Genomic DNA, 16,929 nt, shown 5'->3' with positions numbered 1-16,929 from the left:
ATAAACAGTTTTCTTGGAGGGAAGTTATGATTTGTTATTGTGATAATCAAAAAGATTTTATATTTATTAAATATTATACTGTGAGAAGTGAAATAGTAATATATCAAATATTTAGTTACCCAAGTTCATATAGTCAGGGAAAATAGAATTACTTTTAAAATTCATGATGTTTCACTCCACATTTCACTACAGATTTAATGATTTTATGTTTCAATCATCTTCAAGTATTATTTTTCCAACAGACTTTCTGGGTGCAAAACTCGATAACTTCCTAGCAGAGCACCTCCCGATCGCTCGTGTTGTTCGACTTCCAGAACGCTGGGGTCTAATCAGGGCTCGCCTTGAGGGTGCAAAGCACGCCACGGCAGACGTCCTCATTTTTCTAGATTCCCATACTGAATGCACAACGAACTGGCTTCCTCCCCTTCTAGGTAAGTGTTTGCTTTCTTATTTGATTTTTTATCTAAGGTTCTAGGTAAAGATTTGGAGGTTGGGCTGGAAATGCTCTAGCAGCCATTACAGAGGTCACTCGTTTGAAAATATTCATCAATGTAATCCATATGGGATTAGTCTCTTGTTATAAAACATCTAGAAATAGGGTCATACCAAGTTGATAATAAATGTCACATAGTTTTGTCATATTTGCTCTTTTTATGATCAATCATTGAAATAGCTTTAATCCCTCATTAATATTTCAGTTAAGATTGTTCAGAAAAAAATATTTTATATCAATTTTGTGTAATTTTAAAGCCTTCAGTATATCTTCACTGGCTACAGGCTGAAGCTTCAGGATTACATTCTTAAACTTGTCTTTATATTTAGGTCTTTCCTTAAATGATTAAGTGCATCCTTACAAAAACTGCATAGATCATACTAGTTTTCCTTGTTAATGTTTAATCCGGAATTTCTGCTAATGTCAAAAAAGGGAGTTAGTTTCCATTGTTACAGTTTTTATAAACTTATACTGTATTTTACTGTGAAAGGTAACACATTACTTCTGTTACAGCTTGGTATTTTTACTTGATTATACAATATAATTTGACATATGCTTTATTTACACCTCATGTACTAGACCCAATCGCCAGGAATTACAAAACCGCCGTTTGCCCTTTTATCGATGTCATCGATTTTGAGAACTTTGAGTACCGGGCTCAAGATGAAGGCCGCCGAGGAGCATTCGACTGGGAATTTTACTATAAAAGATTACCTGTGCTGCCTGAGGACGAAGCTAACATGCCCCAGCCTTTCAAGTTAGTGACGGAGAGTGTCTAGTAACACTTGTGCACTTTTGACTCAGTCCATTAACGTATCTGATTCATTCTGGTGACAGGACATTGATTAATCTACTGATATTTCAAGATAACTCTCCTTTTAGTTCTTTCTAATTTGTGTGGTTTTTTGGTTTGATACCTCGTGTATAAAAATACACAGTTTTATCAAGGGAAGAAATTGCATGTTTTACAATTGCTCTGTTTCCTTTTGCTTGTTACATTTTATTGGTTTTTTGTATGGAAAGTTTGTTCTTATTTAGTGTAATTTCAGACTGAATTGTCCTTTACTTATTGTTTAAAAGGGGCCTTTCTTATTTTGTACCAATCTTCCTTTTTTGTTGATGAGTATATGCTCTTATATATTTTGTTGTACATTTCACACTTGATATATGTGAGAGAGCTGGAAAGGGTTTACTGTATTCATGATATTGAGCATAAGATATTTGAATGCCTAATTAGAATCTACTTCTTCATCCATGACGGAAATGAGACATCTTAAGTTGTGCAATCCTGGATTTTAGTCAGGAGATAATGTTAAAGCGTAAGATTTTGTTCGTTTTTCAGACTCCAGATAGGGAGGTAAGACTACAGTAGTCTTACATGAGAGAGCTTAACTCTCTGAACAACTTATGTTATGTAAATTATTCCCTAAAGAACCTAATGTGGTTTGTAAAGGTTCATTGTTAGTAAAATTGCTGCTTGTGGCAACGAGATGGACTTTGCATCCCTGTACAGGTCAAATGAGGCATATCTGGAATTAGTATACTGAACAAAAGTGTTTCAGAGAATTGAGCTCTACCATCTGAGACTAGTCTCATCTACTAATTTTGAAGATTGGAAAAATCATAGGAAATTACTTCCTTTGGCCAAACCCGTCATTTCCGTTATGGACGAAGAAGTTGATTCTCATTAGTTAGTCAAATACGTACCTATACTATATCTTATACACAGTAGTGTTAATAAACCATTTCCAGCTTTCTGACTAATACATTTGTTCCTAGTTGTTATTTCACACATTTGTTCTCCCACCACCACAGCTGAAAAGAAATTAAGCATTCAGTTAATGAGTTTATCTTTTTCTGTGCAACTGATTGCCTGCAAGGAACCTCAGAACAAACAGTAGGATTTCTCTGAAGTTTTGGTGGTATTTAGGGCCCATGAAAGAGATTGTTAGATTTTTAGGTTAATTCATTAAATGGTGCAGATCCTGATCCATTCTTTGGGACCTATTCAGTAGAGGATATCTTGAAGTGTAAATGATGGACTGTAGTCAACTTTTGCTGTGAGTTGGTTATGGACCAGTAGAAGTTATGAAATGATAGATGTTGTTTAGTTGAGGTCGGAAGTTGTATAGTATTGATATTAGCTAAGAGGTATCTTGGATAATCAATTATGGAATTTAAAGTAATACTGTACAATAAGTAGATAGGGTTAGGAACGTAGTAGTGAGGGTGAGAATGGGTGTAAGAAATGAGTTAGCAGCTAGAGTGGATATAAATGTGTTGAGGTGGTTTGGCCATGTTGAGAGAATGGAAAATGACTGTCTGCTAAAGAAGGTGATGAATGCAAGAGTTGATGGGAGAAGTACAAGAGGAAGGCCAAGGTTTGGGTGGATGGATGGAGTGAAGAAAGCTCTGGGTGATAGGAGGATAGATGTGAGAGAGGCAAGAGAGCGTGCTAGAAATAGGAATGAAGGGCGAGCGATTATGACGTAGTTCCGGTAGGCCCTGCTGCTTCCTCCGGTGCCTTAGATGACCGCAGAGGTAGCAGCAGTAGGGGATTCAGCATTGTAAAGCTTCATCTGTGGTGGATAACGGGGGAGGGTGGGCTGTGGCACCCTAGCAGTACCAGCTGAACTCGGTTGAGTCCCTTGTCAGGCTGGGAAGAATGTAGAGAGTAGAGGTCCCCTTTTTGTTTTTGTTTCATTTGTTGCTGTTGGCTACCCCCTAAAATTGGGGGAAGTGCCTTGGTATCTGTATGTATAAGTATTTTCTGATCTTTGTTATCTATCAGCATTAGTTACTTATCAGAAACACAGAGTTTTGAGACTATTTAGATTCTAAACTGGATTCGGACCCAGATATGTACAGATATTCAAAATTTTTAATCATTCTATTATGTTATACTCTCTGGCTGACAGTTGGAGTAGAGACCAAGTAGATTCAGTTATTATTAACACTAATGTTAAACTTGACATGGGTAATTTTTATTTATATTTGATTTATGTATGTTAATATTATAGTCCTCAGGCTATGAAATTTGGAAACATCACTTATTTCATATTGATTAATTCATTACTACTGGTAGAGGTGAGCTTTTTTTAGTGTTTGTTTTATTGCTTTTTAAGGATTTTATTGAGTTTGTTGGTTCAAACCATTATTCCTCTGTTAATCACATATTTTTATTGATACTAAACCATTGTGACTAACTCACAGGAGCCCTGTTATGGCTGGCGGCCTTTTTGCTATAAGCTCAAAATTCTTCTGGGAACTCGGAGGCTACGATCCTGGTCTTGACATCTGGGGAGGGGAGCAATACGAGCTTTCGTTTAAAGTGTGGCAGTGTCATGGAGTTATGTACGATGCCCCTTGCTCAAGGATTGGTCATATATATCGTAAATTTGCTCCATTCCCTAACCCACGAACTGATAATTTCTTGGCTAGAGTAAGTTCAGTTCTTTATGTATTTAACTGTCTTATGCTTTGAAGGATGAATATGGAGTTTTTATGATAAAACAAACTTTTATGAATACTTACCTGGCAGTTATATATATATATAGCTTTGAATATATATATAACTGCCAGGTAAGTACTATTCATAAAAATGGAGTTTTTATGATAAAACAAAGTTTTATGAATACTTACCTGGCAGTTATATATATATATATATATATATATATATATATATATATATATATATATATATATATATATATATATATATATATATATATATATAGCTTCAAATATATATATAACTGCCAGGTAAGTACTATTCATAAAAATTGAGTTTTTATGATAAAACAAAGTTTTATGAATACTTACCTGGCAGTTATATATATATAGCTTCGAATATACTGTATGTATAACTGCCAGGTAAGTACTATTCATAGAAATTGAGTTTTTATGATAAAACAAAGTTTTATGAATACTTACCTGGCAGTTATATATATATATATATTCGAAGCTATATATATATAACTGCCAGGTAAGTACAGGTACTATTCATAAAAATTGAGTTTTTATGATAAAACAAAGTTTTATGAATACTTACCTGGCAGTTATATATACTGCATATATATTCGAAGCTATATATATATATAACTGCCAGGTAAGTACTATTCATAAAATGTAGAAGTTCATTCTTTGAATATGAAATCAGTTTTTTTTTTTGTATACAGTATTGCAATATATTATCACAGTATACATGTGCAGTACTTGTTTTTATGGCATTAATGCAATCTGCTTTCTTTGGTTTCAGAATTATCGGCGGGTGGCAGAAGTATGGATGGACGAATATAAAAAGTATCTATATATGCGGCAACCTGGTTGGCTGGAGGTTTGTTTGTTACTTTGGTACATTTTCATATTTTGTGTTTTCCAGGTTCGGTTGTGATATCTGTTTCAAGTGCAATGGTATATAAGATTGTGTATGACAGTAGTAGAGTATATATTTGATTACACTAGTCTATGCAATTTTTAGTTTTAGATTTAAATAACTATCGGAATAAACATTTGATTCCACATTTTTAATAAATCTTGGTATGCATTATATTGCTGCTGGAGGTTAAGACATCTGGAAGTCATTGTTCATTGCTGGATTAATTCTGATAAACCTCAGACAAGTTTAAAGGCATCCCTTGGTACGAGTACTGTACCCTCTCTTCTAATGTACAAAATCTGGTCAAAAACTGCTTCTAAAGCCTTCATGTATTGCATTTTCCAAAACTTTAAACCTCAGGGAATTCATGCTTATAATGAATATGAATTTTCTTCCAGACTGACACGGGAGATCTCAGTGAGCAGTTAGCGGTGAGAGAGCGAAACAAATGTAAGCCCTTCAAATGGTTCATGGAAAACGTAGCTTTTGACTTGGCTAAAAGTTACCCTCTCATAGAGCCTCCAGATTATTGCAATGGAACGGTGAGTATTGTTCGTCCTATGTCACTATAAATAGTTTATATAATTGGTATGCTCTTTTCTCAGTAAGACAAGTTTAAAATATCATTTGATGGTGTGTATTTAGCTTTGACTTTTATGTGATTAGTGATAAGAAATACTGTACATTAACTTACCAATTTTACCATGTCAATAACTTGAAATTGTAATGTCAAAATTGTTTCATGGGCATTTACTGTGACTGTTAATTAGCAATTATGATGCTCTTTGAATTATGGATTTATTGTGTGAGCTAAAGTACTGTATTTGAAATATAAATATTCTGAGAAATTGATCTATACTGTATATGAGACAGCTTCTATTTCAAGTACTTCTCTTTGAGCTTTTTTTTTTTATTTTATTGATGCATGGTAGGAGCATGCATCCCTTTACCAATGTAATAAGAAATAGCAATGGAAGAAAAGGATGTTTGTTCGCATACATTGTGAAATATTTGACACTAAATCAGACTTCCATTCTCCAACCATAAAAGGTAGCCATCAGCTATTGCAGGTCAACCTGAAGCACCTGCATATTTGAAGAGCAAGCTTAACTTGTTGGTATACAGCTCATGTAGGCTTATTAATAATTTATTGTGTGAATGGAAGGAATGTAAATTTATTGACAATTAGGTCATATACAGTAGTTGTAATCAAGCCACGCTTCAGAGAAAGTAGTCAGTTGAAATGATAAATTTTCAATATTAAACTTACCCGATAATCATGTAGCTGTCAACTCCGTTGCCCGACAGAATTCTACGGAAGGGATACGCCAGCGATCGCTATACAAGAGGGGGGTGTACTCACAAGCGCCACCTGTGGCCAGGTACTGCAGTACTTCTTGTTGACACCACTTCAATTTTTCCTCTGTCGTGCTTCCGGCAAGACGTTCATGGATACGCTTATAATTTTGGAGTCTTGTTCACGGTTTTTGGTGAAGTATTGCTCTAAGATTTCAGCTTTCGCTATTCAGGAAGTTTTATTATTAGCTTAGCTAGCTTTTGGAATTAATTTGATTAATTCTGGTGACGAAGAGAGTATGAACTCGCTTTCACCTTTAAATGGCCGACCCTTCCCTTAGACGGAAGTGTTGGTGTCTAAGAGAGTATAGACTCTCTTTCTTAATTTTGCTTATCAAAAGTTATAGATTTATTTTTTATCTCTCCGCCTTTTATAGGCCTCTTCGATTAACTTCCTTTTATTATAAACTTATTAAAATTAATTTTTATATTTGTTTATATTCGACCTTTCCTAATAGTAGGCGGTCTTTTCTTGGTACCGAAGTTAATTAACATTGAGCCCGTCATTTCGGTTTTACCTGTTAACATATTATGCTATTTTAATGTTTTTGAAAGAATTTCTTTGATAGTCTCGTACTGTTTTCAAAGTTGAACTAACGTTTTGTTTTGTCTCTGCAGTTGTTGACGTTCAGAACGTTCAACTTGCGCTCTATCGTTACGATAGAGAGAGAATTTTCACGGTGTCACGTTGCAGTAAGAGTAACCGTGTCTAGCGTTTTGTTCATTCTTTCTTAGCTTAATGGTTTTAATTCTAATAAAGGAACTTTTTATTTGGGAAATATTTCAGTTTTTTTCCTTTAACAATAATATGTTTTAACGATATATATGATTGGGCTCTTCTCTCAGGTTCTAAGTCAAGAGAGAGAGAGAGAGAGATAGAGACGGAGGGAGAGAGAGCTGGATAAACGTTTCGTTCAAGCGAGTAACGTTGTTATCGTTTTTGCTCTTCTCCCTAGTCTCTTTAGGGGAAGAAGGTAAACGTTTCATGAGTTTTATTCTTGTTCTCAAGCTTTATGCGGTGAGAGATTTTAAACGTAGTTTATTTGATCTAGTGTTTAGTCTCTTTCCAGCCACTGAATCATTTATCTTTCATTAGATTTTTCTGTTACATTGTATTTCTGTTTTCGCAATTACTAACTTTTAAGGAAGGATAGAATTGCGTGTTTCAGGTACAAACCACTTAAAGTTTCGAGTTCAGTGAAATAAGTGCAAACAGAAAATCAAAAGTGATTAGCGCAAAGTGTGTCAGTGTTGTGCGTGAGGGTACTTCTGTGCGTGCCAGTCGTCCTCCCAGTCCGGGACCTCTTGCAAGCTCCCAAGCCCAGGGGAGAAGCAATGTCGAAGGGCAAAAGGGTTCGGCAGGCCTTGATCGGCGCACAGAAGTATCCTCGGTGGTTGCGGGCGTGTCTTACAGAGACCGTCACTCCCACCCGCAGACGATTGAGCCCGTCTTTTACTCGTCTGCAGAAGAAATGTCAGGGAGAAAACGCTGGACTCAGGTCTCAAGACCTCTCAAACGCAAAGTCCAGACCTCAAGAGTTCTACAACCTGGTTGCAGTCATTGGATTAGCTCTGACTCTCCGCAGTCATCAGGTGACTGCACACCTCCTTAGAGAGGTAAAGTGATGCCGCAACAGACCTCATCTTCTGTTAAGGCTTTGCCTCAGCAGACCTTAGCGTCTGTCGACCCCAAGATGACTTTGCTGCAGTCCATGCAGTCACAGCTTGCGGTCTTAATGCGTGAGTGTCAGGCTGAGAAGGTTACACCTCCTCCTGCGATCGCTCCGCCTCACCGCAGTCCAGTCTGCCAGGCGTACGAAGTTGAGGTTCCTCAGGATACCTTACCGCGTACTGAGTTGCCAGTTACCAGCGGTGTGCAGCAACCTCCGCCTTCCTTAAGGCAACCTCAGCAATAGGAGCAGGAGTCTTATGCCTTACTTCCTCCGCTTCCGCCTGCGGTTCCACCAGCGAGGCATCAATCTCTTGAGGTACGACAACCTCTTCCATCCATGAGGCAGCCACCTCAGCACTCGCTGCAGTAGGCTAGCACCTCAGGAACCTCAACTCGCGAGACAAGAACTACGTTCTGCGCAACCGCTACCTCTACTCTCGCAGCTCACACCTCAGGAACCTCAACTCGTTCCTCAGGAACCTGCTACTGCGCATCCGCTACCCTTACAGCAAGCGCAACTCTTGAGACAAGAAACTCATGCTAGGAGTCAGCCACCTCAACGCATGCATCTGCCACTTTCTCCTCAACTTGAGCCTCTTCCCATTCAACTTTGAAATAACAAATGACAATAATAACACCTCATTACTTTCATAACTTACATTTGTAATCATATACATGTATGCCTACACAAACATTATGATAATGGAGGTTATTCGTATTACTTATATAAAAAAATATATATGTATTCCTTGCAATATATTTTTAACAAATCGCAAATATGGCAAAATATCTTCAAAACAAAAATGAATCATGAGTTATGAATGTAATGTAAATATTATGTTGATATTAAAACCCCATGCAAACATGCATGAAGTAATGCAGTGTTGCCAACAGGGCGAGTTTCCCTGTCCTGAGGTGAAGTAGATTATAGATCGTAGTAGCTTAATTCTACGATTATCATGCCTGCTATCAAATTCATCAACAAAACAGTCTAAATCAATTCCCTCGGCACGTGCACTTTCAATGGACAGTAATGCGATATTACTCAATCTAGCACTGGTCATGGAATTTCTGAGAAATGTTACACGCCATGCAACATGCTCTGCTTCTCTTACAGCATGCTCTACATACAGCATGCTCTGCATACAGCATGCTCTACATACAGCATGCTCTGCATACCTTACCGCATGCTTCTCAGTCACACATCTTTGGTTGTTGCCAACTCACTAGACTGTCAAGCAGTTTCATAACGTTGCCTTCTAGTCTGCTGCTTTTGCACCAGTGAAACCCTCACTGAGAGAACTTAGCTTTTCTCGGATATGGTCCCTGTAGATGAGAAAGTGCTTTTCTCCCTCCTTCTGATATTCCCTTGAGGACTCTGTCATTTGGAGAGGAGCCTTTTGCTGCGTAGCCTCCTATGAACTTTTATTTAAGCATAACATGCTTTCAGGGAAGGTAATGGTTCCACTTCAGTCGCTAACCCCGTCTGTTACCACACCTGCTCCCATAGACCTTGAGCTGTGTTGCAAGTCATGCAGTCCAAGCTTAGTCCTTGTTAGAGGATTTTTTGTTTACGGAGTCAGTGTGTCACTGGGAAGACGTTCAACAACCAGCAGAAGTGACTTGTTGTGACGCAGTGCGACAACCTCAGCAACCCGATAAGGAGTTGTCTATACGATCCAGACAGTCTAGACAGCTTCGGGTTGTCACTGTACTTCCTCGCTTCCCCATGGTTGACAGTTCATAGACTGTGCAGCAGTACCATGATCTTGTGTCCGGCTCCGTCAGACGACTGGCTTTTAAGAGCTCCCACAAGTCGTCGCTGTCTGGAGATTCTCAGATGGACTATGGATCTGACCAAGGAACTGGGCCTCCTGGTCAATTTTGAGGAGTCTCAGCTCGTCCCATCCCAGACCATTGTCTACCTGGGTATGGATCTTCAGAGTCGAGCTTTTCGGGCTTTTCCGTCGGCCCCAAGGATCTTCCAAGCCCTAGAATGCATCCAGAGCATGCTGAGAAGGAACCGATGCTCAGTCAGGTAGTGGATGAGTCTAACAGGGACACTTTCATCGCTGGCCCTGTTCATCGTGTTAGGGAGACTCCACCTCCCCCCCCTTCAGTATCATCTAGCTGCTCACTGGATAAAGGACATGACGCTAGAGACGGTCTCAGTTCTTGTTTCCGAAGAGAGGAGGTCTTCTCTCGCGTGGTGTAAGAACAGCTTTCTTCTCAAGGAAGTCTACTTTTGGCTGTTCAGAAACCCGACCGCCGTCTCCTCTCGGACGCATCAGACACGGGCTGGGGTGCGACTTGGACGGACAGGAATGCTCGGGAACATGGAATCAGGAGCAAAGGACACTTCACATCAATTGCAAGGAGTTGTTGGCGGTTCTTCTGGCCTTGATAAACTTCAAGTCCCTCCAGCTTAACAAGGTGGTGGAGGTGGACTCTGACAACACCACAGCCCTGGCTTACATCTTCAAGCAGGGAGGGACTCTTTCGTGGAAGTTGTTCTAGATCGCAAGGGACCTCCTCATCTGGTCAAAAGATCGAAAGCTCACGCTGGTAACGAGGTTCATTCAGGGCGGTATGAATGTCATGGCAGATCGCCTCAGCCGGAAGGGTCAGGTCATCCCTACAGAGTGGACCCTTCACAAGAGTGTTTGCAGCAGACTTTGGGCCCTGTGGGGTCAGCCAACCTTAGATCTGTTCGCTACCTCGATAACCTAGAGACTCCTGTTGTATTGTTCTCCGATTCCAGACCCAGCAGCAGTTCACGTGGATGCTTTTCTGCTGGATTGGTCCCATCTCGACCTGTATGCATTCCCGCCGTTTTAGATTGTCAACAGGGTACTTCAGAAGTTCTCCTCTCGCAAAGGGACACGGCTGACGTGGATTGGCTCCGCTCTGGCCCGCGAGAGAATGGTTCATAGAGGTACTGCAATGGCTGGTCGACATTCCCAGGACTCTTCCTCTAGGAGTGAACCTTCTACGTCAACCTCACGTAAAGAAGGTACACCCAAACCTCCACGCTCTTCGTCTGACTGCCTTCAGACTTTCGAAAGACTCTCAAGAGCTAGGGGCTTTTCGAAGGAGGCAGCCAGAGCGTTTGCCAGAGCAAGGAGAACATCCACTCTCAGAATCTATCAGTCTCAAAGGGAAGTCTTCCGTAGCTGGTACAAGACCAATGCAGTTTCCTCAACCAGTACCACTGTAACCCAGATTGCTGACTTCCTGTTACATCTAAGGAAAGTAAGATCCCTTTCAGCTCCTACGATCAAGGGTTACAGAAGTATGTTGGCAGCGGTTTTCCGCCACAGAGGCTTGGATCTTTCCACCAACAAAGATCTACAGGACCTCCCTAGGTCTTTTGAGACCTCAAAGGAACGTCGGTTGTCCACTCCAGGCTGGAATCTAGACGTGGTCCTAAGGTTCCTTATGTCATCAAGATTTGAACCTCTCCAATCAGCCTCTTTTTAGGACCTCACATTAAAAACTCTTTTCTTCGTGTGCTTGACAACAGCTAAAAGAGTAAGTGAGATCCACGCCTTCAGCAGGATCATTGTTTTCACATCTGAAACGGCTACATGTTCCTTGCAGCTCGGTTTTTGCTAAACGAGCTTCCTTCACGTCCTTGGCCTAAGTCGTTCGAGATCCCAAGCCTGTCCAACTTGGTGGGGAATGAACTGGAGAGAGTACTTTGCCCAGTTAGAGCTCTTAGGTACTATCTAAAAAGGTCTTAACCTTTACGAGGACAATCAGAAGCCTTATGGTGTGCTATCAAGAAACCTTCTTTCCCAAGTTCTAAGAACTCAGTTTCTTACTATTCAGGCTTCTGATTAGGGAAGCACATTCTCATCTGAAGGAAGAAGACCTTGCTTTGCTGAAGGTAAGGACACATGAAGTGGGAGCTGTGGCTACTTCAGTGGCCTTCAAACAGAACCATTCTCTGCAGAGTGTTATGGATGCAACCTATTGGAGAAGCAAGTCAGTGTTCGCATCATTCTATCTCAAAGATGTCCAGTCTCTTTACGAGTACTGCTACACCCTGGGACCATTCGTAGCAACGAATGCAGTAGTAGGCGAGGGCTCAGCCACTACATTCCCATAATCCCATAACCTTTTAACCTTTCTCTTGAATACTTTTTATGGGTTGTACGGTCGGCTAAGAAGCCTTCCACATCCTTGTTGATTTGGCGGGTGGTCAATTCTTTCTTGAGAAGCGCCGAGGTTAAAGGTTGTGATGAGGTCCTTTAGTATGGGTTGCAGCCCTTGATACTTCAGCACCTTAGAGTTGTTCAGCCTCCTAAGAGGAACGCTGCGCTCAGTAAGGAAGACGAACTTATTTAAGGCAGAGTAATGGTTCAAGTCGACTTCCTTACCAGGTACTTGTAATTTCATTGTTATTTTGAATAACTGATAATATGAAATACGGGATACTTAGCTTCTTGATATACATGTACACTGGTTTTCACCCACCTCCCTGGGTGTGAATCAGCTACATGATTATCGGGTAAGTTTAATATTGAAAAATGTTATTTTCATTAGTAAAATAAATTTTTGAATATACTTACCCGATAATCATGATTTAATTGACCCACCCTTCCTCCCCATAGAACCAGTGGACCGAGGAAAAATTGAAGTGGTGTCAACAAGAAGTACTGCAGTACCTGGCCACAGGTGGCGCTTGTGAGTACACCCCCCTCTTGTATAGCGATCGCTGGCGTATCCCTTCCGTAGAATTCTGTCGGGCAACGGAGTTGACAGCTACATGATTATCGGGTAAGTATATTCAAAAATTTATTTTACTAATGAAAATAACATTTTTTATGAAAAAAATATTTGCATCAGTCCATATTTAGACAAATATGGTTTTATCCATAACACGTTTCTCTTTAGAGAATGCAACTTAACTAAGATCATTGGTGAACATTGCAGAGTACGTAACAATTTAACAAATATAGATGCTCCAAGCTTGCTTGACCATTTTCTAGTTTCATGCTTGTGTGCTGTACCCATGTTACAGAAGCTTATACTGTAGTGTACAATATTGTGTTTTTTGTAATGCTGTGTTAAATTCCTTAGCTTTACATACAAGAGTTTTACCAGAATTATTAATAAGATAGTCATTAAAATTTTCTTTACTTTACATTATTTTTTTTTATTTTTGTATAGGTGCTACTGTATATTTAGGAAAGTTTATATTTTCAACAAGGTTTATTTCTTATTCGTGTAAAATTGAATACTGTACAGTATATTATATTTACAACTTCATAATAATTGCTGTATATAATTAGTTAATATATTGGTTTATTATTACAGGAAAATTGATTGGCTGAATAGTTTAACATTTTGAATCCTGCTTTTAATCCTTCTAGATCCAGAGTCTAGCTGATCCCAAGTTGTGCGTTGACTCGAAGTTCAAGGGGCAGTTTGATCGACTAGACTCCCTTGGCGAGTGTAGTCAGAGTTCTCAGTTTCAGTTCCAGCTTTCAGCATTCAAGGTAAATTTATAGATATAATGTTTTTCCTAAGCTCACTAGTTGACCTGATATTATAGTAGTCTGCTATACTATATTTTACTCTACTGTAGTTATATTGTAAGTTACAAGTTATGATTGAGTGTTCTTAGGCACCTTACATGTTTAATACCTGAAAACACATAGATACATACATACATACATATACCAAGGCACTTCCCCCAATTTTGGGGGGTAGCCGACATCAACAAAGAAACAAAAACAAAAAGGGGACCTCTACTCTCTACGTTCCTCCCAGCCTAACAAGGGACTCAACCGAGTTCAGCTGGTACTGCTAGGGTGTCACATAGATAGCATATATAAAAGAATAGACCATTCAAATATATTTTTTTCTCTTTCCAGCTATAGCAAATAAACACTGTATACTTGTATGAATGAGAAACATTGATTTATGTATATATACAGTAAATACAAGAGAATAGATTTTTAATCAATTCAGGATTGGTCTCACTCATGTCACTTTGTCACAGTAAATAACCAACTAACTTGCTCAATGAAATCTCAAGTATAAAAACATTAGCAGTTTAAATATAACTGTATATTTGTGTGCATAGACTAGAGATAAAGATACTGAACTGAACAGTATATGTTGCAGTTAGAAGAAACAGTAATTATAGGTTGAGTGGGACTGAGATTTGTAGGAAGACTCAGGAAATTAATGAAACAGGGATAACTGAAGACCTACCTTTGATTGACATTCAAGAAGAGAGAATTTATGATAGAAAATAATGGAGAGAACTCCATAAGAGGAAAAGCAGACATGAAATGTTCATGATGGTGTTGATAGTGTATAGTTTGATACTGTACTTATTTATACCTAAGTAACAGGAAATAATGGAAAAAGGTTTTTACATAGTAGAAACATGCCCCCTGTGGCCGCGGGGGCATAAAAACAATTAGAATAGCGCCAACGTTATCCCTGCGTGTCGTAAGAGGCGACTAAAAGGGATGGGACGAGGGGGCTGGGAACCCCCTCTCCTGTATAAAAAATCCTACGAGGCATCAACAAAGCGGCTAACCCCCAAAATTGGGGGAAGTGCCTTTGGTATATGTATGTATGTAGAAACATGATTGAAACTGATAATTACGTATTGTACTGTTTTTTCTGTAGGATATCCGTCCACTGAAGAGTCACAACTGCTGGGATGTACCTGATTTGAAAGATAAGCATGCACCTGTACTTCTATTTGGATGTCACAAAGGCCTAGGCAACCAGATGTGGAAATATGATATGGTGAGATTGATATTGAATTTTTTTTTTCATTATTCAAGCTTCTAGCATATATTATCTATTAATAATAGGTGGAGGTAGTGGTAGTAGCAATCAGTAGTGGATGTAGAACGGCACCTCGTAGTAACAGGGATATTTGAAGAGGAGATATCTAAATGTCACGAGACCTCTGATAGTGGTTTTCACGCCCCAGTTACTATATACCTACACCTAATATAGGTGAGCGAGCTGGGTTCATCCCTGGCATTCCTATGCAACTTTTTTCTCTGGTAATATATAGCAGTTATATACCTTAGAAATGATGCTAAAGGAGCATTTCACTGGGCGGCACAGGTCTCTCGCCCAGAAATAGATTTTTCCTTCGTCAAAATCCCTTTATTAATATTGTGGTGCTAGTAGTTAAATTTTTTTGAGGCACCAGGCCAATTTGAAATTATATTTAGTTTATGGAATTACTGTTGAGGGCAGATTCAGACATGGAAGTTATTGGTCTGGAATCATTATAGTATACTGTAACCATATATGAATATCATATTTGTTTGAAGATTTTAAAAGCTAAGATCAAAACTAATGCATAATAGATATTCATCACCCATAGGCATTCTCATTTTTATGTCTGTTCTCTCCCCATCTTGGTTTTTATGCTGCCTACAGTTTACTAACTTTTTCACAGTTTAGGCAGTACTGCAGGTTCTTCGAAGTATATTTGTTATATTTTGCTTTACATCTGTTCGCTTTGATGTCTTCCTCTCTTGGTCGTTCAACTTCTTCAGCCTTTTCTGCTTCAGGTTTTGCCTTTCCTTGTAGAATAAATCTTTCAGGTCAAGCCTGTGAGAGTTTAGAAACTGTTTAGTCAGGTTAAAATATTCTATAATGAAGATAATAGAAATGATTGATGATTCATCTCCTTCAGATGAATAAAATGATCCTGTTCGGACATCCACCATCACATTGTCTGGACTCCAGCGTAACGACGAGAGAGGTTTTTGTTACAACGTGTGACATGAATTCACCAACCCAGAAATGGAATTGGAGTTTTGTCAATGCGGAAAGACTTCGAAATTATGATACTCTGGATCCGAAGCCCTAGCGTGTGCTATATTTCGTACACCTCAAAAACATTTTGTACATAACAGTGCACAGGTGATACTTTCCATTTTCAGAAGTGCATCTGGATGAACTGTACATAGAAGCTCTCTTTTTTCATTCCTATTATTGTTTTAATTGATTCATATTTTGATATTTAATTATTTTTTGTATGCATCAAGAGTTCATGCTATATTTTTGATAAGACATTATCTTGTTATGAAAAATCCTAAGCAAGGATCTTGCTAAGATCAATACATGGAAAATAGAGTATAGCTGTTGGTATCAGGTTTTTTTGTCAATAATCTATACAATATAATTGCTCATTCATTGCCTAGTATAGGGTAGGTTAAGATCATTATTATGTAGACTTTTCTTGATGGTAGATATCATAATGATGCTTTGTAGCTTAAATTGAAAAGTTTCTGAAAACTTAATTGTTGCAGTTGGAAGCTCACTTAAAAATCACTCTCTAGTAGTTACACTCAGAAAGTCGTGTTAGTCCCTTCATCTCACTAAGAGTCAATTTATACATTTCTATATTTTTATCAATGATACTTTAATTAGGAGAGTGTTTTATATCCCTTGAGCATTTCATCTACCTAGGACCAGTTTTAGCATCGTTACACATTCCTCATGCATTGTACAATGATGGTACAGTACTTTTAACCCTTTTACCCCCAAAGGACGTACTGGTACGTTTCACAAAAGCCATTCCTTTACCCCCATGGACGTAGCGGTGCGTCCTTGCAAAAAAATGCTATAAAATATTTTTTTTTTTTCATATTTTTGATAATTTATTGAGAAAATTCAGGCATTTTCAAAGAGAATGAGACCAACCTGACCTCTCTATGAAAAAAATTAAGGCTGTTAGAGCAATTTAAAAAAAATATACTGCAAAATGTGCTGGGAAAAAAATAACCCCCTGGGGGTTAAGGGTTGGAAATTTCCAAATAGCCTGGGGGTAAAAAGGTTAATCATATTTTTCTTCAGGACTTAGACCACATTATTCTATCTTACATTAGTATAATGAGGTTCATAATGAGCTTAGACAAAACAATAGCTATATTATTCATGTCAGCATCAATGTAACTATTTTGTCTGTGATTTTGCTTTACTCTCTTTATTTTTCTTAATTTTGATATGATTTCAGGGCACCTTTTTGAGTGACTT

At 38.6% G+C, this 16,929-nt stretch overlaps 1 protein-coding gene across 6 annotated transcripts in view; it reads left to right on the top strand.

Annotated features, from left to right (window-relative positions):
- LOC137630398 (N-acetylgalactosaminyltransferase 6-like) overlaps nt 1–16,463 on the top strand; it is an 83,907-nt gene extending 67,444 nt beyond the window's left edge. For 4 of the 6 annotated variants that reach the window (XM_068361851.1, XM_068361852.1, XM_068361849.1 and 1 more), the window contains 8 exons: nt 243–431; nt 1,073–1,250; nt 3,707–3,935; nt 4,752–4,829; nt 5,270–5,413; nt 13,278–13,403; nt 14,551–14,673; nt 15,584–16,463. In XM_068361851.1, the coding sequence (XP_068217952.1) occupies nt 243–431; nt 1,073–1,250; nt 3,707–3,935; nt 4,752–4,829; nt 5,270–5,413; nt 13,278–13,403; nt 14,551–14,673; nt 15,584–15,760 (1,244 nt within the window). In that variant the 3' untranslated portion in view covers nt 15,761–16,463. The remainder of the gene's footprint in view (nt 1–242; nt 432–1,072; nt 1,251–3,706; nt 3,936–4,751; nt 4,830–5,269; nt 5,414–13,277; nt 13,404–14,550; nt 14,674–15,583) is intronic. The other 2 variants (XM_068361847.1, XM_068361848.1) reach the window with 1 other exon arrangement.
- The last annotated feature ends 466 nt before the right edge of the window (nt 16,464–16,929 follow it).

The sequence above is a fragment of the Palaemon carinicauda genome, chromosome 38 (assembly GCF_036898095.1).
Source record: "Palaemon carinicauda isolate YSFRI2023 chromosome 38, ASM3689809v2, whole genome shotgun sequence".
Classification (NCBI taxonomy): Eukaryota; Metazoa; Arthropoda; class Malacostraca; order Decapoda; family Palaemonidae; genus Palaemon; species Palaemon carinicauda.
Note: the sequence above shows the minus strand (reverse complement) of the source record. Positions and strands in the feature narration are given on the sequence as shown.